This window comes from Triticum aestivum, chromosome 3A (genome assembly GCF_018294505.1).
Source record: "Triticum aestivum cultivar Chinese Spring chromosome 3A, IWGSC CS RefSeq v2.1, whole genome shotgun sequence".
Taxonomy (NCBI): domain Eukaryota; kingdom Viridiplantae; phylum Streptophyta; class Magnoliopsida; order Poales; family Poaceae; genus Triticum; species Triticum aestivum.
Window position 1 is genome coordinate 486,767,598 of NC_057800.1, and position 20,061 is coordinate 486,787,658.

General features: G+C 45.8%; 1 protein-coding gene across 2 annotated transcripts; it reads right to left on the reverse strand.

The window, feature by feature from the left end:
- Positions 1-12,601: 12,601 nt before the first annotated feature.
- Positions 12,602-17,772, reverse strand: LOC123061771 (uncharacterized). Of its 2 annotated transcripts, none has more exons than XM_044485029.1 (5): positions 17,483-17,772; positions 17,034-17,100; positions 16,573-16,953; positions 15,821-16,158; positions 12,602-13,122 (listed from the first exon to the last, which is right to left on the reverse strand). In XM_044485029.1, exons 1-5 carry the CDS (start codon positions 17,603-17,605, stop codon positions 12,907-12,909), a joined length of 1,125 nt encoding a protein of 374 aa, XP_044340964.1. In that variant the 5' UTR covers positions 17,606-17,772; the 3' UTR covers positions 12,602-12,906. The 2 variants fall into 2 exon arrangements, with proteins under 2 accessions (XP_044340964.1, XP_044340965.1); XM_044485030.1 differs by having other exon boundaries at positions 17,396-17,646.
- Between the last annotated feature and the right edge of the window lie 2,289 nt (positions 17,773-20,061).

A 20,061-nucleotide genomic window follows, 5' to 3' on the forward strand; every position in this document is an offset into this window, starting at 1 on the left:
TGTTTGGACCAACACTCAGAGGAGCACTGGCCCGGGGGGTTTAAATAAGATGACCCTTGAGTTCGCGGAACCCAAGGGAAAAAGAGGCTAGGTGGCGAATGGTAAAACCAATGTTGGGCATTGCTGGAAGGGTTTTAATCAAGGCGAACTGTCAAGGGGTTCTCATTATTACCCAACCGCGTAAGGTACGCAAAATCCGGAAACATAACACCGATATGACAGAAACTAGGGCGGCAAGAGTGAAACAAAACACTAGGCAAAAGGCCGAGCCTTCCACCCTTTACCAAGTATATAGATGCATTAATTAAATAAGATATATTGTGATATCCCAACAAGTAAACATGTTCCAACAAGGAACAACATCTCCATGTTCCAACAAGGAACAAACTTCAATCTTCACCTGCAACTAACAACGCTATAAGAGGAGCTGAGCAAAGCGGTAACATAGCCAAACAACGGTTTGCTAGGATAAGGTGGGTTAGAGGCTTGGTTCAACAATATAGGAGGCATGATAATCAAGTGGTAGGTATCGCGGCATAGGCATAGCAAAAAAGCGAGCAACTAGCAAGCAAAGATAGAAGTGATTTCAAGGGTATGGTCATCTTGCCTGAGATCCCGCAAGGAAGAAGAAAGAGTCATGAAGAAGACACACGGACGAAGTCGAACGGATCCTCACAACTCCGGAACGGAACCGAAGCTCACGAGAAAGGCAACCCGGAAAGAAGCAAACAACATAGTAAACAACCATCACATAATCATGGCACGATGCACAATCAAGTATGATGCATGTCCGGTTTAAAGAGGCATGGCATGGCAAAGTGCACAAACAAAACTACAAATTAAGTGGAGCTGAATATGCAACGAGTTGCATATTGACGGACACCACAATAATTATTTAGTTCTCTCTTGTTTAGATACCCAACAATATTAAATGTTGATTAACATGGCAAGAGGTGAGGCATAACAAAACTACACCATCTAAACAATTTAAATGGGCCCGGATATAACAAATAACGAATCCGGTAAATCCCCATATGCATTAGTAATTTAAAAGCAAACAACAATTTTAACCCTCTAAATGTTATTATCATGATGCGAATGACATGAACAAGTTTATGCAATTTTTATTAAAAGTTGACATGAGCATAAAGAAGCATTTGTCATCGTGGCGGAAACAAAAGGGGTGCCACAACAATGACAACGGAAATGGTGCCACGGCAACATTCCGGTTCCGATAGCTCACGGAGATACCGGTGCAAAAGGAAAAGTGACGGGAGCGTGACATGCGATAGAAGGTGGGGTGATCCCGGCAACCGGGTTCCCACGAGACGACGGCATGGCAACGGGGAACATGCAAGAAACACGTCGGGCACGGTGCAACCGCGAGCATTTCATACAACATATGCATTCGTCCACGGGCGGTCGTTTCGGGGTTATACCTTCGAAGCGTGCAAACGGGCCGGTTCTCGTTCGGTGCCAAGTAGAGGAAGTATACGTTCTCGGGACGTGGTGGAAGTAGGGGGTACACGACGACGGTAGAGGTACTCGCGACGGTAGAGGTACACGTTTCCGTAGAAGGACTTGACGAATCCGAGTCACTTGGGGTCGACGGTAGTCGTTCATGTTTCGAGGAGGAAGTAGGGGTTCTCGCGATCTTGGCGACGGTAGTTGTTCACGGCGGTAGTGGAACTTGACGGATCCGATGCCTCCAAACGTAGTGGTACATGTTCGGTGCGATGTAGGGGTACATGTCAAAGGTCGTCGTGGTACTTGGTGTAACATAGGTCTTCGGGGTCGCCGGGCACACGTTCACATTGTGGTTGTACACGTCGACGGTCTTATCGGAACCTCGTCAACGTTCGAGAACCACCTTGGCGATCCGAAGGGGTACTTGGCGTCATGGTACTTGGGTCTTCGGACTTGCCGGTCTCGGTTCTTGTAACGGTAGTGGTACAAGGTCGTCGTGGGACTTGATGGTCTTGACAAAACAAAAGGGTACTCGGCAAAACCATGTTCTTCGGAGGTCGACGGTAGTGGTTCCCGTATCAACATGGTGTGGTTGTACTTGATGGGTCCGGTCTTGGCGTGCGAACGAACACGGCACGATGTACAGGTGTAGTGGTGGCCCTGGCATCTCGCAATAGTAGTACATGAAGGCAAGGACGCGGCCGTTGGTGAGGTTGTAGCGGCCTTGGGCATGAACTCCGGCGACGTGACGAGGGGAACGGCGAGTCCCCAGATGGAGGAGGACGGGGCCAACTGGATCTGGCCGGAGTAGAACGGAGGCGGCGGGGCGAGCTCGACGGAGGCGAAGCCACAGACGCAGGGGCCGTGCGTGTAGAGCAGAGGCGGGTAGCAGGAGCGGCAGGAGGATGGCCGGCAGCGACCGGACACGACGGCGGGGCTTGGTGGAGCTCGGCGGCCTGGTTCCACGGACGCGGACAAGGACGGCGGCGGGCGGCCGTGAGGGACCTCCTGTCCAAGGCGCAGCAGTGGGAGCTCTGGCCTGGGTAGTCGAGGACGAGGCCAAGGCCCGGGAGGGAGCGGCCGGTGGAGGTCGGAGCCAGAAGTCGAGGCGGCGGCTTCCATGGACGAGGCAGGAGGAGGAGCAAGGCCCCATGTCGAGGCAGGCGAATGGGAAGGGGGAGGAGGGTGCTCGCGAGGGAGAGGCTGCGATGGGGATCGGGCTCCTCCTTTGGCGGCGCTAGGAGGAAAGAAAGGGAGAGATCGAGGGGAGAGGGGATGGATCGGGCGAGAGAAGGACCGAGAGGGAGATCGAGAGAAGGAGGGGTCGAGCGAGGCCGCATCGCTCGCTGACTCTGGCGGCGCGAGGGAGAGGGTCCAGATGCGCCTAGGGTTAGGAGGGATACGAGCCTTGGGCCAAAAGGTCAAGTGGTTGGCCTTGTTGTGCTGGGCTAAAGGAAGACTAGGAAGAGAGAAGGAGAGGGCCAGCCTGGAAAGCTAAATTGGGCTCCCAATAAAAAAATAAAAAAAGAGAACTTTGGAGAACAGAAAGAGAGAATTAGAAAAGGAATTAGACCAACAGGGATATTTTCCTTGGACCAAGAAAATATGAAGGATTTAACAAAAATGGTTGGAAGAGGTTTGGGAAAACTAGGTCCACACTCATTTGAATTTAATTCAAATGGGTTCTAATAGAAAGTGGGTGCTAGGACGGTCCAGAAATGATTGAGAATCTCGGTGGAGCTCCGGAAAAATAGAGAAAGGATATATAGCAAAGTTAGAGGCCAAGAGTTGTGATAACAAAGGCATTGGGATTTTGCAAGTGTGTTAAGGTGAATTCCAAAATAGTGGAATATTTATAATAGCTCCCTAAATATTAGGAGGATATGTTATAAAGAGAAGCCACTCTTCCCTCGATTTAAATGGATGGAAAATCCACACAATTTATTTAGTTGAGATGCAAAAGATTTATGAGATGATGGCATGATGACATGATGCAATGCAAAAATAAAAGGGTAAGCACAAATGAAACACACGGCGAAACCCGGAATATATGGAAGTCTTCTCGAGCATCGGTCTCGGGGCGTCACATTGTGTCTCGAGGTTGTTTCTTGTTGTCTCTTGCCTTTCTTTCTTTGTGTTGAGTGTGTTCTTGTGGTGTCTTGTTGGCTTGAAGTTTCGATGCGAAGACCTATTTTCTTGTTTGAAACGTGCAACTTCTTGAGCCCGCGGTACTACCGCGGCCTGCCACGGTACTACCGCGTATGGAGTGCACGGTACTACCGCACCTAGCGCGGCAGTAATTTTTTACTGCCGCCTGGGAGAGTGGTACTACCGCTCAGGTGCGGTACTTCCGCCGAGCGGTACTACCGCAATGAAGCGCGGTACTACCACGCTGACGAGTGCGTGGGGGTTATGACTCGGGCAGGGGAGTTCCAACTCCCCATACCCATTCACTTGTCTCTCTCCCCACCATCTCTCTGTCTCTCGCTCAAGAATGGCGCCGGAGGTCCTCGCTGGATCTCCGTCTCCGGCCACTCTCCTCGGATTCCGACCGGTGGGATCGTTCGCCACCACTTCCTCTTGCCATGGACCAAGGTTTCTCCCCAAATCCCTCTCTTTCTTTGTTGTTCTTTCACTTCTAGGTTTTTGGGGAGATGCATGTTGTTCGTGAGATTTTAGGCCAAATCTTTGCAAGAGTAGGATGTAGGAGAGTCATGTTGCATAGAAATTATACTTGATATATTGTCCCATGGTAGATTTGATCAACCGTAGTACCGCCGTGGTTTCACGGTTTCTTCTCAGATTCAAAAGTGGTTCGGATCTGACGCGGTGCGGTACTACCGCGCCTCTTGTGCGGTACTACCGCTAGTCCGGTACTACCGCACGTGCTGTGGCACTAAGATCTTACTACCGCTCCAAGCCACGGTACTACTGTGACCTCACACGGTACTACCGCGACTAGGAGCGGTACTAAAATTTTAGTACCGCACGCCCTGGCAGTACTACCGTTGGTGTCCAATCTCTCTCGTGGCAATTACCACGTATGCTTTCTACTTGTTTCTCTTATTTTGCTAAGGTCTTTGCATTGATTCTTCTCGTTCTTTGTGTGTGCTTTCTCTTGTTTCTTAGGTGGTGGCTCTCGTCGTTCCAATCCCAGTCGTGACACTGGCTCCAAGCGACTGCGCAATCATCAAGATGAAGCGCCAGAGGGCTCCAGTGCCCCCAAGCACAATGTCAAGAGCACCGCTAGCAAGAACAAGGAACCCCCTAAGGGCATGGACGAGATTCCCCTTGCTGAGTACATCGAACGCTGGAAGATCAACCCTTATGTGAATGCTCGTGCTATCCTCAAAGGCAGTGAATTGTTTTGGACCAAGCAACAGACTCTTGTTTATCTAGATGTAATCAAGAACAAGCAAAATACCTACGTGGATGTCAAGTGGATAGACATGAATCACTTGAGGAAGGACAAGTTTCGTGAGTACTTTGGAGAAGCTTTGGATTTGGTGGAGCAGTTCGGTATTGAACATGTGATCTCTTTCCATCTTGACTATGACCCTGAGCTTATCTGTCAGTTCTTTGCCTCAGTTTACTTTCACCCCGGGGAGGAGCGGAGGATGACCTGGATGACCAATGGCCGTAAGTTGACTGCTACCTAGAAGGAGTTCATGAATCTACTCCAAGTTCCTGATGACGGGCTCACCACACCCGTTGGTGTTCGCCCCCATGCCAATCCTGAGTCTGCTAGCAAGAACAAGTTACAGCCGTTCTATGTTGAGAAGGTGCTTCCCAGTGGCAAGTCGACATGGGTGCTGAACTCCTTTCTGGATATCATGCATCACATCTTCCTCAACTCTCTGTTCCCTCGCATTGGCGACAAGGACAAAGTTCATGCCTATCTGGTGGATATGATGCTCCTGTGCGAGGAGGCACGTGTGTCTCAGACTCAGCCACTTGATGTCTCACACATCATGTGGTGTGAGCTTCGGTTTGCGGTGTTCACCTGCAAGGTTCCTATCTATGGACCATACCTATTTCTGTTGATCTCCACGACTTGGGAGAAGCTGTACCCTGGTGATGAGTTCCTTGCTCCAAACTGGATTCGGCATGAGCCCATCAGTCTCCGTGTCAAGCCCAACTGGGCCAACACTACTACTCGTGCTGAGGCATCTGCTGCTAGGAGGGCTGTTGATGAGGAGGAGGCTGGAGCAGAGGATGTTGCTGAGGACCATGCTGCTAGGTCTTCCCATCCTTCCTCTGAGCCCTCATGGGCCAAGAAGTTGAAGGACAAGATAAAGACTCTTTTCTGCATGCAAGCAAAGGGGCAGTACAGGACTCATGTGGCATCCAAGGAGAGTCGCCCCCGCGACAAGAAGATTATGAGGGTCTTTGGAGAGGACGTCTCTGGCGGTTCTGAGGAGGTCATCACGCCAGAGGCTGCATGGATGGCGAAGCAAGGCTACAAGTGGACTGATTCTGAGGAGGACATCGAGGAGACCGTCCCCGCCGCTGAGTCTGATGAGGAGCACGAGGAGAGTTGGGATGATTTCTCTGCCTGAGCCACCCATTGAGTGTACGTGTCCTCTCTGCGTTTTTGGCATCTCGATGCCAAAGGGGGAGAGAGTGTAGGGATTTGCATGCTTGCGAGTCATGTGTCGTGTTTGGTGTGTTTGTTTTGTCGTTTGGACCTCGTTTGCTTTGGTTTGGTTTGCGCCTTTGAGACTTATCCTTCATATGATGTAAGACATATGCACTCTATCCTATCTTAGTGAGCTTATGATTGTGCTACTTATGTTATGCTCGTATTTGCTATCTTGTCTAGTGTTAGCCTTACTATTGCAAGATATGCCTTGTCTCTAAAATATAGGGGGAGTTTTGATCCTAGTATGTGTGTCGTGCAGTCCAAAGCACCCATCTAGTTTGCACACATCTAGGGGGAGCCCGTCTATATTCTAGAGAGGAGGGGTTTGCGTTTGCTCAATATTATTTCCCTTTGTGCAAATCCCGTATTATCATCAATCCATCAAAAAGGGGGAGATTGTAAGGGCATATTTATCCCTAAGGTGTTTTGGTGATTGATGACAATGCTTTTGCGGACTAATCCTGTGCCTTGAGTTTCCCAGACGTTTCATCGCCAGGCACAAGACGGTTTGGTGCCCCTCGAAGACTATTGAAGACGATGTTTTTCTATGTTTCTTTTTGGTGGATTTGAATAGTAGGAAAGCCGTACTATTAAGAGGGGGTCCGCGTCGGAAAGTTCAGGTGGAATCATCACGTACACGTTTTCTTCCTTGTCTCCTCCTTTCCCATTCGCACTGGAGCATCCTCCGTTTTTCCTCTTTGTTTTGTCATGGTTGCTGATGATGGGCTTGCGGTAGTACTGCTCCCTGGAGCGGTAGTACCGCAGGCACCTGCGGTAGTACCGTACTTCGGCACGGTAGTACCGCAGGAGCCCACGGTAGTACCGCTCCCCCTGAGCCGTAGTACCGTGGCCCCTAGGCCAAGTGCCGCTTCATCACGGTAGTAGGGGCGGATGTAATTTTTTACATCCGCGCCTCCGTGGTAGTACCGCGCGCGGCCTGGGTCAGCTGCCAGGCGGTAGTACCGCTCCTCTGCGGTAGTACTGTGTCGGATTTTTGCTTCGTCTGTTTTCCAGCGGAAGTAGGCACGGATGTATTTTTATTCATCCGCGCTCTTACCAGGCTAGGAGTTTCCTTCCTTGCGGTAGTACCGCAAGAGGGAGCGGTAGTACCGAGCCTGCGGCAGTACCGCCCTCAGCCCTTGTGCTACAGGTCTGCCCTAACTCCTCCTGCTGCTGCGGTAGTACCGCAGTCCCTCACGGTAGTGCCGCATGGCCTTGCGGTAGTACCGCTGGTCAGGGGCAGTAGTACCACGTGACCTTACGGTAGTACCGCTGGTCAGGGGCGGTAGTACCGCATGTCGCGGGCTGGTTAGGTGGATAACGGTTGGATTTTGTCCACAGCTATATAAGGGGTGTCTTCTTCCTCTAGTTGACTACCTCTTCTAACCCTAAGCTCCATTGTTGCTCCAAGCTCCATTTTCGCCCGATCTCACTCCCTAGCCAATCAAACTTGTTGATTTGCTCGGGAGTGGTTGAGAAGGCCCCGATCTACACTTCCACCAAGAGAAATTTGATTCCCTCCACTAATCCCTTGTGGATCTTGTTACTCTTGGGTGTTTGAGCACCCTAGACGGTTGAGGTCACCGCGGAGCCATAGTCCATTGTGGTGAAACTTCATGGTGTCGTTGGGAGCCTCCAATTAAGTTGTGGAGATTGCCCCAACCTTGTTTGTAAAGGTTCGGTCGCCTCCTCCAAGGGCATCAATAGTGGAATCACGGCATCTCGCATTGTGTGAGGGCATGAGGAGAATACGGTGGCCCTAGTGGCTTCTTGGGGAGCATTGTGCCTCCACACCGCTCCAACAGAGACATACTTCCCTTCAAAGGGAAGGAACTTCGGTAACACATCCTCGTCTCCACCGGCTCCGCTCTTGGTTATCTCGTGCCTTTACTTGTGCAAGCTTATTTGTGATATATCTCTTACTTGCTTGTGTACTTATCATTGATGCATCATATAGGTTGCTCACTTAATTACACATCTAGACAACCTTCTTTGATGCAAAGTTTAAATTGTTAAAGAAAAGCTAAAAATTGTTAGTTGCCTATTCACCCCCCGCTCTAGTCAACTATATCGATCCTTTCAGAGCGGCGGTGGGAAACGGTTTGCTCCCCGGCAGCAAGACGGTAGCGGAGGGGGCGACAGGGGGAGTGAGCGGCGTTGCTGGGCGGATGTGGAGGCGGTGGCAACTGGCAGAGTCGCCGGCGAAAAAGGGTGGCGGCGTCAGTGACGAAGGAGGCGGGTGAGGATTGCTGTTGGCTGGGGTTAGGGGGAGACCAATGAGCCACCGACCAGCGGGCCCGGGGAAAGGAGAAGGCGAGCGAGCGCGTGTCCGTCGCGTGTCTGCGCTGACGCAAATCCGACTCAAAAATGGGCCGGAAATGGGTCACCCGTGGACAAAAAGCGGACGCGCGTCCGTTTGGATCGGCGCTTTGGGCCGACTTTTCTGTCTGCGCCAACCCAAACGGACAGCAGCGGACGAAATGGTCGCCCCATTGGAGTTGCTCTTATGCATGAGTTATGATATGAAATTCGCGGAGTATATTCACATAACATGCCCTTTATGCCTGTGTGTATGTATATATTTACATAGCATGGACAAACCTAAAAGTTGCTTATTACTAAAGTAACAAATTATTTTTCATAAAAAAGCGATGACAAATCATCGATGCACTTTTCCCCTTTATAAATGATGATGGATTTTCTCGACTTAAAATGAAGCATCAAGGGGATACAAACAGAATACACACATCCCCCTCTTCATGACTAGGATCTACACAATCAACACCAACGCAGACACACAATTAATCACACCAGCAAAGTGCAAAGTCAATACCGGAGCCATGCGTAGGTGGAGCAAAAAGAACTCTCAAGCGATCAAACACATGTTTGACAAACTAGTGCAATGACCATCAGCATCAACAATGGCCTCTTGACATAACAAGGACAATGAGAAGGGGTATTTGATAACAATGTCTCTAAGAAGAGAGCGATGCTCAAGCGCTGTTGTCGTAGGATCCAACCATTAAAGGCCATATCGTGGGTTTTCACCTTGAAGATCAAGTCTGAGCAAACTTCAGTGACTCCTTCAAGAAGGCAACGACGTGAAAACGTCACCATTGCAAGGTGTAACCCAACTAGGGTCAGACCTAGGGTTTTTATCAAACTGAAATCATATTGTGTTGTCGCCTCAACTTTCCACAATACCAAGAATTACATGCATGCATGGTCCTCGTGTGAGATCCGATGAAATCATTGGTGAGAGAGGAAGGTCATCGGCAAAGCCAAATTCCTAATATAGGATTATCTGGCACCGCTTCATCGACCTCATTACTGGTAGTCGGTGCTAGATCTATAGAAGACAACACCAGCATGCGCCACCGCCCTTGCCAGCAACCCAATACCATGCGACATATGTGTTACCGAGCTGAAGACATCCTCACACGGACATAGATGGCGGTCATCTTGACCTGCCACTTTGTCTTTCGTCGTTGGATGTTGTCGTACTACCAAGATCCATCGTCGAGCAGTTTGGAGTCACATCGTCTGGTTGGGTTAATTGGGGTCACCTTGGCAGGCTCAGTTAAGGAGGGCCATAGCGACCACCGGAGGTCATGTAAACCACCCCCCATGGCTACATGCACTGTTAGGGAAACCAAATCGCACCACCATGACAACCCAAGGCCCAGTTTTTTTGGTCGATTCTCCCATAATCTTGAGAATCAACCCTTCACCTAGCTTCTTCTAGAATCTTGAACGCATATTTATTTATAATCCTAGCTAGTTAGGATGAGAACAACTAGGATTGTAAAAAAAATATGGATACAAGATTCTGGGAGAAGCTGGGTGAAGGGTCGATTCTTAAGATTATGGGAGAATCGTCCAAAAGAACTGGCCTCAAGAGGAGCGCCCAACAGGCTGGATGTGGGGATCGCCGGCCACCGACCACTCATCTAGGATTTTTCTTAGTTGATCGTTATAGATTATTTGATGTATCATCCTCTACCTTTTAGGGAAATTCATTGTTACTTAATTTTTTACATTCCACAATCTAAAATAAAGTAAGTCCTTTATTTGAGGGTTTACGATCGTTGCAGAAATCTCATTCTCACTACCGGAATTATCTTGTCCGAAGAAAAAAGAAATACGTCAACCAAAAACACCATTCTTTTTGGTTCGCACAACCAAAAAATTGTTCCGCAGGTCTACAAGAAGGTAAAAAGTAAGGGATTGTATCAAGAACTATATAAAAAAGAATAGGAAAATGGACTTACTTTATTTTAGAATTGCACAATGAAATACTTAATTTTTTAGCAATTATACTACTCCAATCCGAAATAAAAAAGAACCCTCAAATTATTTTTAGAACATTTATCAAATTCAAAGTGTAATCGCCCTCGGGAACGCTCATTCTAAGGTGTCTTTATTTATTATGTATATTTTTTTATAACTATTTATTATGTATTAAGAAGAATCCTTCCATTTTCTTTTTCTTTAGTTGCGCGGACTGCCGCGTCGCCTGTATCTGGTGGTCATCGGTGAGCCGCTGCTGCATACTGCCTCTGGGGCACACTTAGCCAGAGCTAAGCCATGCGCATACATCATCAGGTGTCATGTGGTTGCTTGCGTGTGATTCGTATGATCACAACTGAATGCAACGCGTCGCGGCCGGTGATCCCAGATCGTCACCATGCCGCTGCGCTTCTTGTCGCCGTTGCGCGATTCGTAAGATCGATGTTGAGCGCAACGTGTCGCTCAGCTGCTCTGGGATCGTCGCCATGCCGTTCCTATTCTTGTCACTACTATTGTTCTCTTTGAGTCACTGCCGAGGATGACCGTGGTGGAACCATTCAGGGCCGTGCCGCCAGTGACGGATCCAGAAGTTGAACTTAGCTAGGGTGGAACATTTGAGGTACAATTTTTTTTATTGAGAAATGCAAGTGCGCTGAACCAAATCTCATAAAATTCAAATATGAAGCTAGATGCAATCAAAAATTAACATAACCAATGATTCAGATCAGTTCAAGATTCTCAACAGCTAGGTGATGTAACCACCAAAAATCACAAAATCTGACATGAACGTTATAGAGAAGTACTAACATGCGGAGGGCCATCTCCTCCACGTTGATGTTCGACCCGTCGGATTTTGAACCGGATCCGCCGCTGGTTCCATCGCCGGCCATCGGATCAGAGGGAGGGGATTGGAAGTGAAGTGGACGGGCGTATGAGACGGGTTTAAGACGCCTAGTTATAGATGCTCTTAGTCTCTCTAGACGCTGGCTACCTGGCTCGATTTGAGGATTTCCTTTTTTTTAGGTGTATTTGGGGATTTCCTGGGACTGCCTGGGATTGCGGGTGTGGCCGGACTCACTAGATTGGAGATATGGGCTGCTACTAGGTTTGTGTTTGACGTGCAAATCCCCACATGTACCAGTCCATGTATAAAACAAATCGTATTTTTCATATAGTGGATTTCGGCTACCGGGGCGGCCGACCATAGCCGCCCTTACCGTGGCGCCGCCACTACGTGCCGCCACCATGGGTTGTTCAGGCTTTGCCCGACGACAACTTCTGGTAACGGCGAGGAGAGAAAGATCGGACGGGAAGGACCAAAAAAACTTGGATCATGATCGCCTGATGTGTCGCCCGTCTGGATTACGCCGGCCAATTTCCATTTTCAGTTCCGTGGAGAATGGAAAACCTTGTCGATGCATCTAACTCGGGGTTGTATAGCTAAGTTCATCAGCTTACAGCTACATAACTGTATGCGCGTATGTTTTATACGCAAGCACGATGATTTGCCTGCAATTGTATTATTGTTGATGTGATTACTTACAAAAAATGAACTTTGGTTGTCAATAAATTAATATTTGTTAACTTATCAAAGAAAACTTTTTTTTGTAAGCAAGGTGTGGGTCATCAGGGGGGGGGGCATAACTGGAAACATAGAAGGTGGGGTGGGAAGGGATTATGAAAGAAAGAAATAAAGATGGAACTTTACCTAACTTTTAAGTAGGAGCTGAATGGGTGGAAAAAGAAGGGAAAAAGGACGTCAGAAGACAAAGTTATAGACATTGATATCTGGATTTGCTCCTTTGATAACTTGCAAATATTAGCATAAACACTCCATTGTGTTGGCTTACCGATGATGAGAAAACAAGGACTGCAATAGCTAGCAAACGTTCACCGGTAGACATGACATTTGCGAACTTTTTTTATGCGAATAACGTTGTGGGAGGGTAGCAATTTCTTCGGAAACACAGCAATTTCTAGCAAATCAAGGATTTGTTGTAAAAGTCGTGCTCACTTGAAGAAATTGTCATGCTCTGCACAATATAATTGCCATGAAAAACATTCGTTTTGCCATGCTCTCCCAGCAAACGTTCGCTGACATTACCCATAAACAAACATATTCATTTTGTACTTCACAGTGTAAACACTCCAATTGGAGTGGTGACTGTTGAGAATTGTATAAAACTAAAATCTACGGATAACTTCAGACAAAATTAGTTGATCTTGTGATACCCACTTACCCAGTATTCGGTCCACAAGAAAAGCACATACACACCCCATGCATCGAACATCCTAAAGAGCCAACAGATCAGCTCTTTTTTTTTCAGTTTATTCAATTCCAGACCGACAAATCAGACAATTTCTCTGCAGTTCATCAGCTGAAGCAGTTTAACCCCTAAACTAAAGATAACCTCTGCAGATGTATAAACTGGCTCCAGGTAGATCAATTTACAGTGAGGAGGCTATATTCATTGACTACTTTAATTGCTGTGCTATGAGCCTATGAGTCAAGGATCTGGAATGTCTGAAGAGGGAAGAAACCTCATCAGAAAGCTCGAGAGTGACCATACACAGATAACGCCAAGAATTTGAAGAACAGTCAGTAGTGCCCCTAAGGAGTTCATGATAGACAAAGTTTGATTTGTTGCCTCAGTTCCTCTAACAGAAAAGGTGAGTGCTGTCACCAGTTGAGCTGCCCTGTTCAGTTGGTGAAGCCTGTAGACCTGGAAGGAAGGGGAAATGAGACATGCTAAGAACTACCAAAATATTTCACTCAAGAAGAACGTCAGCTAAGATGTAGTCACATGATTTGCTGGAATGAACATGAGCAAAGTAAATGGCACAACAGCAGTAGTCATAGTCAGGAAAGTAGGCAGCTATAGTGTATGGTGTAAGTAGGCAATCCTTTAATAACAGGCACAGACAGCCAGGCATTACTAAGCTATACTATACTTACCAATGAAATGAAACAAACAGTTATCACATGAGGGAACAGGTTGCTAACAGCCTAGAACCAAATACTGACGTGTGCCTAGTGATCACTACAAGGAAACTGGGCTGTGTATTATCAATGATGTGTTTTTTTAGCTTGTATTACAAATGATGTGTTGTGTGACGTGTGCCTAAAATCCTCAACCAGATCAAAATTAAACATGAACCATGTAATATATTGGGTTGTCAGCATATTGTTTACGGAAATATCAGGACATTTGCCTCATTGATACAAAGTTATCATTTCTGAAGGATGGAAAGTTAGACCCCCCCCCCCCCCCCTTCTGAACTTCAATGTTCCCAAACTCAGTTGCTACTTTATTATTTGCATGCTATGCACAAGGCAGCCAGCCCTTGCATCCAAGAATATCCAACCACATATGGATAAGGATCATACTGTTAGGAAAGTAATGATTAATTGATTGCTACTCCCTCTGTCCCATAATATAAGAGCGTTTTTTACACTAGTGTAGTGTCAAAAACGCTCTTATATTGAGAGAAGTGCATATTTCAACCCTGAACTCTTGCCCTAGTCTAATTTACAACCCTGAACTTTAATACCATCTAAATTACAACCCCCAAGTCTCAAAACCGGTCAGGATTCAACCCTCCCCTCCCTGTTGACCGGTTTTGACCTGGGGTGACCAGTTTTGACTAGTCAACGGGTCCAATCAGCATGCCACGTCAGATTTTTTTTTTCAAAATTTCAAGAAAAAGTAAATAAAAATCTATAAGATCAGGGAAAAAATATAAAAAGGCAAAATTCCGAAAAAATTGTTCGCGAAAAAGCTAGGGAAAATAAAAAATGATTTTTTTCTGGAATATGAGTTTTTGGGTTTTTTCTGGAAATTCGTTTTTTTATTTTCCGTGTTTTTCGGAAATTGAATTTCTTATTTCTTTTCCTGGATTTTCTTCGATTTTACAGGTTGTTTCCTTGGAAATTTTGCATTTTTTGCTGATGTGGCATGCTGACTGGACCTGTTGACTGGTCAAAACCGGTCAACCAGGTCAAAACCGGTCAACAGAGAGGGGAGGGTTGAATCCTGGCCAGTTTTGAGAGTTCGGGGTTGTAATTTAGATGGTATTGAAGTTCGGGGTTGTAAATTAGACTAGGGCAAAAGTTGAGGGTTGAAATATGCACTTCTCTCTCTTATATTATGGGACAGAGGGAGTATTTGTTAGGGATTTCATCTCTTTCATCTTAAATATTGCTTGGGAGGAGGTCCGCATATAGGAAAGACTACCATCATGTCCATTGTAACCAAGCAATCAATAAACCTTATACAGTCCCTTTTATATCTCCTGTTTCCCCCTCTCCTTCGTATATCACAAGTTCTTTTCGTATATACCCTCCTTGTACCTTTTGTGATTAACAGATTATACGGTCATGCCTTTCATATGGTTATCAGTTAAAGAAAAACAATCAATAAGCCAGATTGTTTTCATATTTGTCAGAATTGTTAGTCAAGTTGTCCCATAAAATCTAGTATCAGAGCTTCATTTCTCATGTTTGTGCAAGCTTTCCCAACATCTCCACAACATGGGGCTACAAAGGGTTGCAGACATGGCGCCACTTCAGCTCGAGGATGAGCTGTCTGTCGAGGACCAGCGATGATATGTGCACACTATGCACAAGGCAGTTGGCCCGCATCGAAGTGAATAAGGATACCCAACCACAAGTGGATACGAATCATATTGATAGGAAAGCAGGGGTAAATTGCTACTCCCTCTGTTGACAAATAAAGATGTTCTAACTTTTTGTCGAATTGGATGTACTCCCTCCGTTCCATAATGTAGTGCGTATATATGTTTTGAAAAGTCAAACCTCACAAACTTTGACCAAGTTTGTGGAGAAAAATATTTACATCTAGAATGTCAAACATATATCATTAGATTCATCATAGGATGTAGTTTCATGTTTTATATATTTGGTATTGTACATATAAATAGTTTTCTCTAAACTTGATTGAAATTTGCAAAGTTTGACTTTTCAAAAAATCTATATGCACTATATTATGGAACAGAGGGAGTATATAGACATGTTTTAGTGTGTTTGTTCACTCATTTCAGTCTGCATGTAGTCCATATTGAAATATCCAAAACATCTTATATTTGTGAACGGAGGGAGTATTTGTTAAGGATTAAAGATTATTTTCCATATTGCCGGGGAGTAGTTCCACGACCTATAAATGGGCCTACCATGTATGTATAACAACAACTTAGATTCTGCAAATGGCTCCACATTATCATTAAGCAATTGCAAAATACAAACTGGACTGATAAACAAAAAACTCCGAAACATGAGTTCACCACGAATGACTACCATCTTAACAATGACATAAAGATTTCCACCCGATCACACTTGATTATAACCCAAAAGGGTAACTTCAGGATCCAAATAACAACAGGATAAAGTAAGAACCACATTACCTTAAAGATAATAGGGATAACTGGCCAAGAAGGTGATTTCCGATGCCGTGCATACTGCTCGAATACGAATTGTACAACAAGACCTACCAGATAAGGTGCAAGAGTAGCTGAAGCTGCTGGACCAGTCCAGGGCCAAACCATGCCCATTGTCAGAAGCGGTATTATCAGGCTTAGAACCATCGTTGTTACTGAAGAAATTCGGAAAAACCTAGCTTTTGACCAGATGTAGCTCTTAGGTGCTACCTGCTGCAAAGGTCTCCAGACTTTATCAATTAACAGGACAAAAATCCCGACTCCTCCGTAAAACAGAGCCTCAGTGAAGAATAGTATAAGGAAATCTGCATACAACAATAAAACTCTATCAGTAATGCAGCTATGGCTAGTTTTCATCCCAATGAGGAATGGTACATGTAGTGTCTTTGGAGTAGATGTGTAAATATATTCCAAGAACGAATTATGTGCATCAGTGTTCATTTAAGGGTTAGAAAATTGTTACAATGTGTTCGGGGGATGATCAGATGTAAAGCAATGAAATTACCTATTTTCAATCACCAATTACTTACATGCCTTTTAATGGAATAAATGCTACTAACAGGAACAGATATATGATTGTGTTAAGTGGTAACCAACATAACTGATTTCCCTCAGCTAATAAAAGGTGGGACTGGGAGGTAAAGGAATGAGATAAAAGACACTATCAGAGTTGTTGAGGATGAAACGAACAAATTTCTGAATTATCACAGAAAGGATACCTGTCAACAGGGAATCCTCAAACACGGCTGAGAGTACTCTGCGCAGGTAAAGCGATGGAAGAACCAAGAATGCCACAAGAATAGTTGGACCAACAAACCATACTAATCTAGATGCTTCCTTGCCAGGATGTGGCACACCCTCCACACTTAACGTTTGAGAGCTGCCGCCATGAAATGAGATGAATCCCGGTTTTCCAGCACTCCTCTCAGTAAAATCGGAGCCCAAAGATGCAGAGGAATCTGCAGTATTACTATTGGTATCTTCTAAGACCGGTGTGTCCGAGGTAAGCGAAGCAATTGGCTCCTGTTTGTCGCTAGCAGTGCAGGAAACAATTCGCTTACTATGTCCATCATGGTTGCTGGAGCTCCTTAGAACTTGTTCTGTTAACACGTGGTAAAATCAACGTAAAGGGCTATGTGTATTCAATAAAGATCTTTTCAGAAAGTAAGGGAAAAATTACCTTTTGGAGTGCCCAAGTACTGCATCCTACTTCCATTTACCCTTTGAACTGCAAATGATCCTGCAAGCTGAGAGATAACCCCGTGTCATTACGCTGGTACTGCTAAACCAGACAATTCACTGCAATTTTCATGTTCATAGCATCCAGGATCGCAGAAGTATATGGAGCATAGAGTAGGTACATGTAAGTATGTAACAGTGAAAATTTAAGAGGTACTCGTATTTCAGTAAAAAAGTCTAGCAAAAAATGACTGAAACTCATTGGCACGTTGACATCGCACCCAATAGAGGGAATAAAATCATCCTTTTCGAATTATCCATACGGGCGATTAAGACTTCTACCAGCAACTAATTAAAACTCACCTAATCGCTAACCAAGCACGAAAGAGGAGGTCATACAGGTAGAGGAAAAATGCTCTAGGCGTTTGAGCACGAGGAGGAGGGGATTGCCTTGGGATAGGAGCAGGCTACGGAGCTGAGGCGGCAGCGAGGAGGGGCGGAGATGGCCGGCGCGGACAGGGAGGCGGCCCTGGGGCGGAGCCGGAGGACGGTGGGGCCTGCCACGGCGGCCATGGTCCGTTGCGCTATCTGGCAGCAGCAAGGGGAAGAGGACGGTGGGACGGACGGACGGGCGCCCCGGCCGCTTGGCCCGGTGAGGTTTGTTTGGTGTGGTGGTGGTCGTCAGACTGCCGCACGAGAACTGTGGCGTCGGGGCCCAGATGTCACTTTTTTTTTCTTTTTTCTGAGAAGAATGTAGTAGTTTTTTTTTTGTATTTTTTTTGTATTTTTTTTTGTAAAGAACAGGCATGTGTACGGACGGGCCTAGTATGTACAACTGGGCTGCAATTTCACGGGGAAAACACGGCCGGCCAGCCCATTGTATTTCCATGAGCGGTGTTATTGACGATCAATAAAATAGAGCGTATTTTGGCCTAAAAGCACGATGTAAAAGGGAGTGTTGATGGGGCGATTTCAGTGGAGCAAAGGAAGAGCTTTCAGTGGGGCGGCCGGCGGCAATTTTTCACTAAAAGAGCTTTCTTGGGGGCCTTCGTTCTGGTTATTGACACTTGACAGAGTCATGGATCGCTGGTCTGTTGAAGCAATTGCATATAGGAAAGCTTTATGCCTCGCTCACGGTCAAGGATTAAGCTCGCAGTCTATTGCTTCTTGCTATTCTGGTGTTATTTGTAGCATCCAGGACTGGGCGTTTGGGGTAAATGCGATGATCATTAGAGAAGTTATATAGATGCAGAATGCCATGGAAGGTATTCCCTCCGTCCGGAATTACTTGTCGCTCAAAAGGATGTATTCAACACTAAAATACGTTTAGATACATCCATTTCAGCGACAACTAATTCCATACGAAGATAGTATAATTTTTAAGCATGACGGTAGATGATGCAATGGAGATGCCCATAATAATGCTAGCAATTCATTGCAACTTGTTTCAAGTTGTCATGTTTGGCTTTTGCAGCCTTCGGGTTATGTACAAATGATTACCAATGGTTAATAAAGTATTTTTGCTAAAAAAGGCATTACTCGTTATTGAAAAAAAACACTTGCATTTTAAATTCATTAGTTAAAAATAGTTTGTTTTCTCACTTTGTTTTTCAAATTTTGGCTGAGTATATTATTTTAATAAAAATTTTAAAAAATAGAAAATTGAAAAAATGTACATGAATCTAAAAACATCTTAAATTACAAAATGTTTGTGATTTTGGAAAAAGTTCGCGAATTTTTAAAATGTTCGTGTTGTTTACTACTTTCAAAATATGTTCATGAATTTGAAAAAAAAAGTTTGTAAATTCAAAAAGCATTCACGGTTTTCAAAGAGAAATCATGAATTTTATAAATGTTTGTGAATTTGGAAAGGAAAAAGAGAAAAATAATAGGAAAAATAATAATAAAAAAGCAGTGAAAAGAAGGAAAAGAAAAAAGACCTTCTGAAACCTTCCCAAAACCGGGTGGAAGCTTCGAGAAGCTTCCTAAAACTAGTCGAGACCTTGTTCGCGTCCTTCGCTAATTGGCCGACCAAACAGTACCGTTTAGTGGGCATTTGTTTGGTGATATGTATTACTATACATATCATTGGATGCATGCCGTAGGAGAATCAAGTGCAAGTCCATCATAGAAGATCACAATAGTTGTGCAAGTCCTTGCTTATGGATGTTCGTCCAATGCCATCGATGACTATGTTCGCATTGACGAAGACCTCATCCTCGAGTGTGTGAGACGATTCACCAAAGCTGCGATCAAGATCTATGGAATGGAGTACTAGGGCGCTCCCACTAATGAAAATACCGAGATGCCTATGGTAGAAAGTGAATAAAAAGGTCATCCAATGATGTTTGGATCCATTGACTTCATACATTGGACATGAAATAATTGTCCGGTAGCATGGCAATATGAGTACAAAGGCATTGTCATGATTGAAACATCATTCTTGACGCAGTAGCATCACATGATCTGTGAATTTAGCACTCATACTTTGGGATGCCTGATGGGGAACGTAGCAGAAATTCAAAATTTTCCTACGTGTCACCAAGATCTATCTATGGAGAAACCAGCAACGAGGGGAAGGAGAGTGCATCTACATACCCTTGTAGATCGCTAAGCGGAAGCGTTCAAGAGAACGCGGTTGAAGGAGTCGTACTCTTCGTGATCCAAATCACCGGAGATCCTAGTGCCGAACGGACGGCACCTCCGTGTTCAACACACGTACAGCCCGGTGACGTCTCCTACGCCTTGATCCAGCAAGGGGAGAAGGAGAGGTTGGGGAAGACTCCATCCAGCAGCATCACGATGGTGTGGTGGTGGTGGAGGAGCGTGGCAATCCTGCAGGGCTTCGCCAAGCACCGCGGGATATGAGGAGAAAGAGAGGGAGGGCTGCACCAACGAGAGAGATCGAATCGTGTGTGTTGAGAGGCCCTCCTTCCCCACTATATATAGGGAGCCCAAGGGGGGGCGTCGGCCCTAGGAGATCCAATCTCCTAGGGGGGCGGCGGCCAAGGGAGGATTCCCTCCCCCCC

What these genes read in the sequence shown, in the direction of transcription:
- LOC123061771 (XM_044485029.1), bottom strand. Translation starts at nt 17,605, where the DNA reads ATGGCCGCCGTGGCAGGCCCCACCGTCCTCCGGCTCCGCCCCAGGGCC. An exon ending in TAGCCTGCTCCTATCCCAAG is followed by an intron (nt 17,101 to 17,482) that starts GCAATCCCCTCC and finishes GTTATCTCTCAG; the next exon opens with CTTGCAGGATCATTTGCAGT. An exon ending in GTACTTGGGCACTCCAAAAG is followed by an intron (nt 16,954 to 17,033) that starts GTAATTTTTCCC and finishes ACGTGTTAACAG; the next exon opens with AACAAGTTCTAAGGAGCTCC.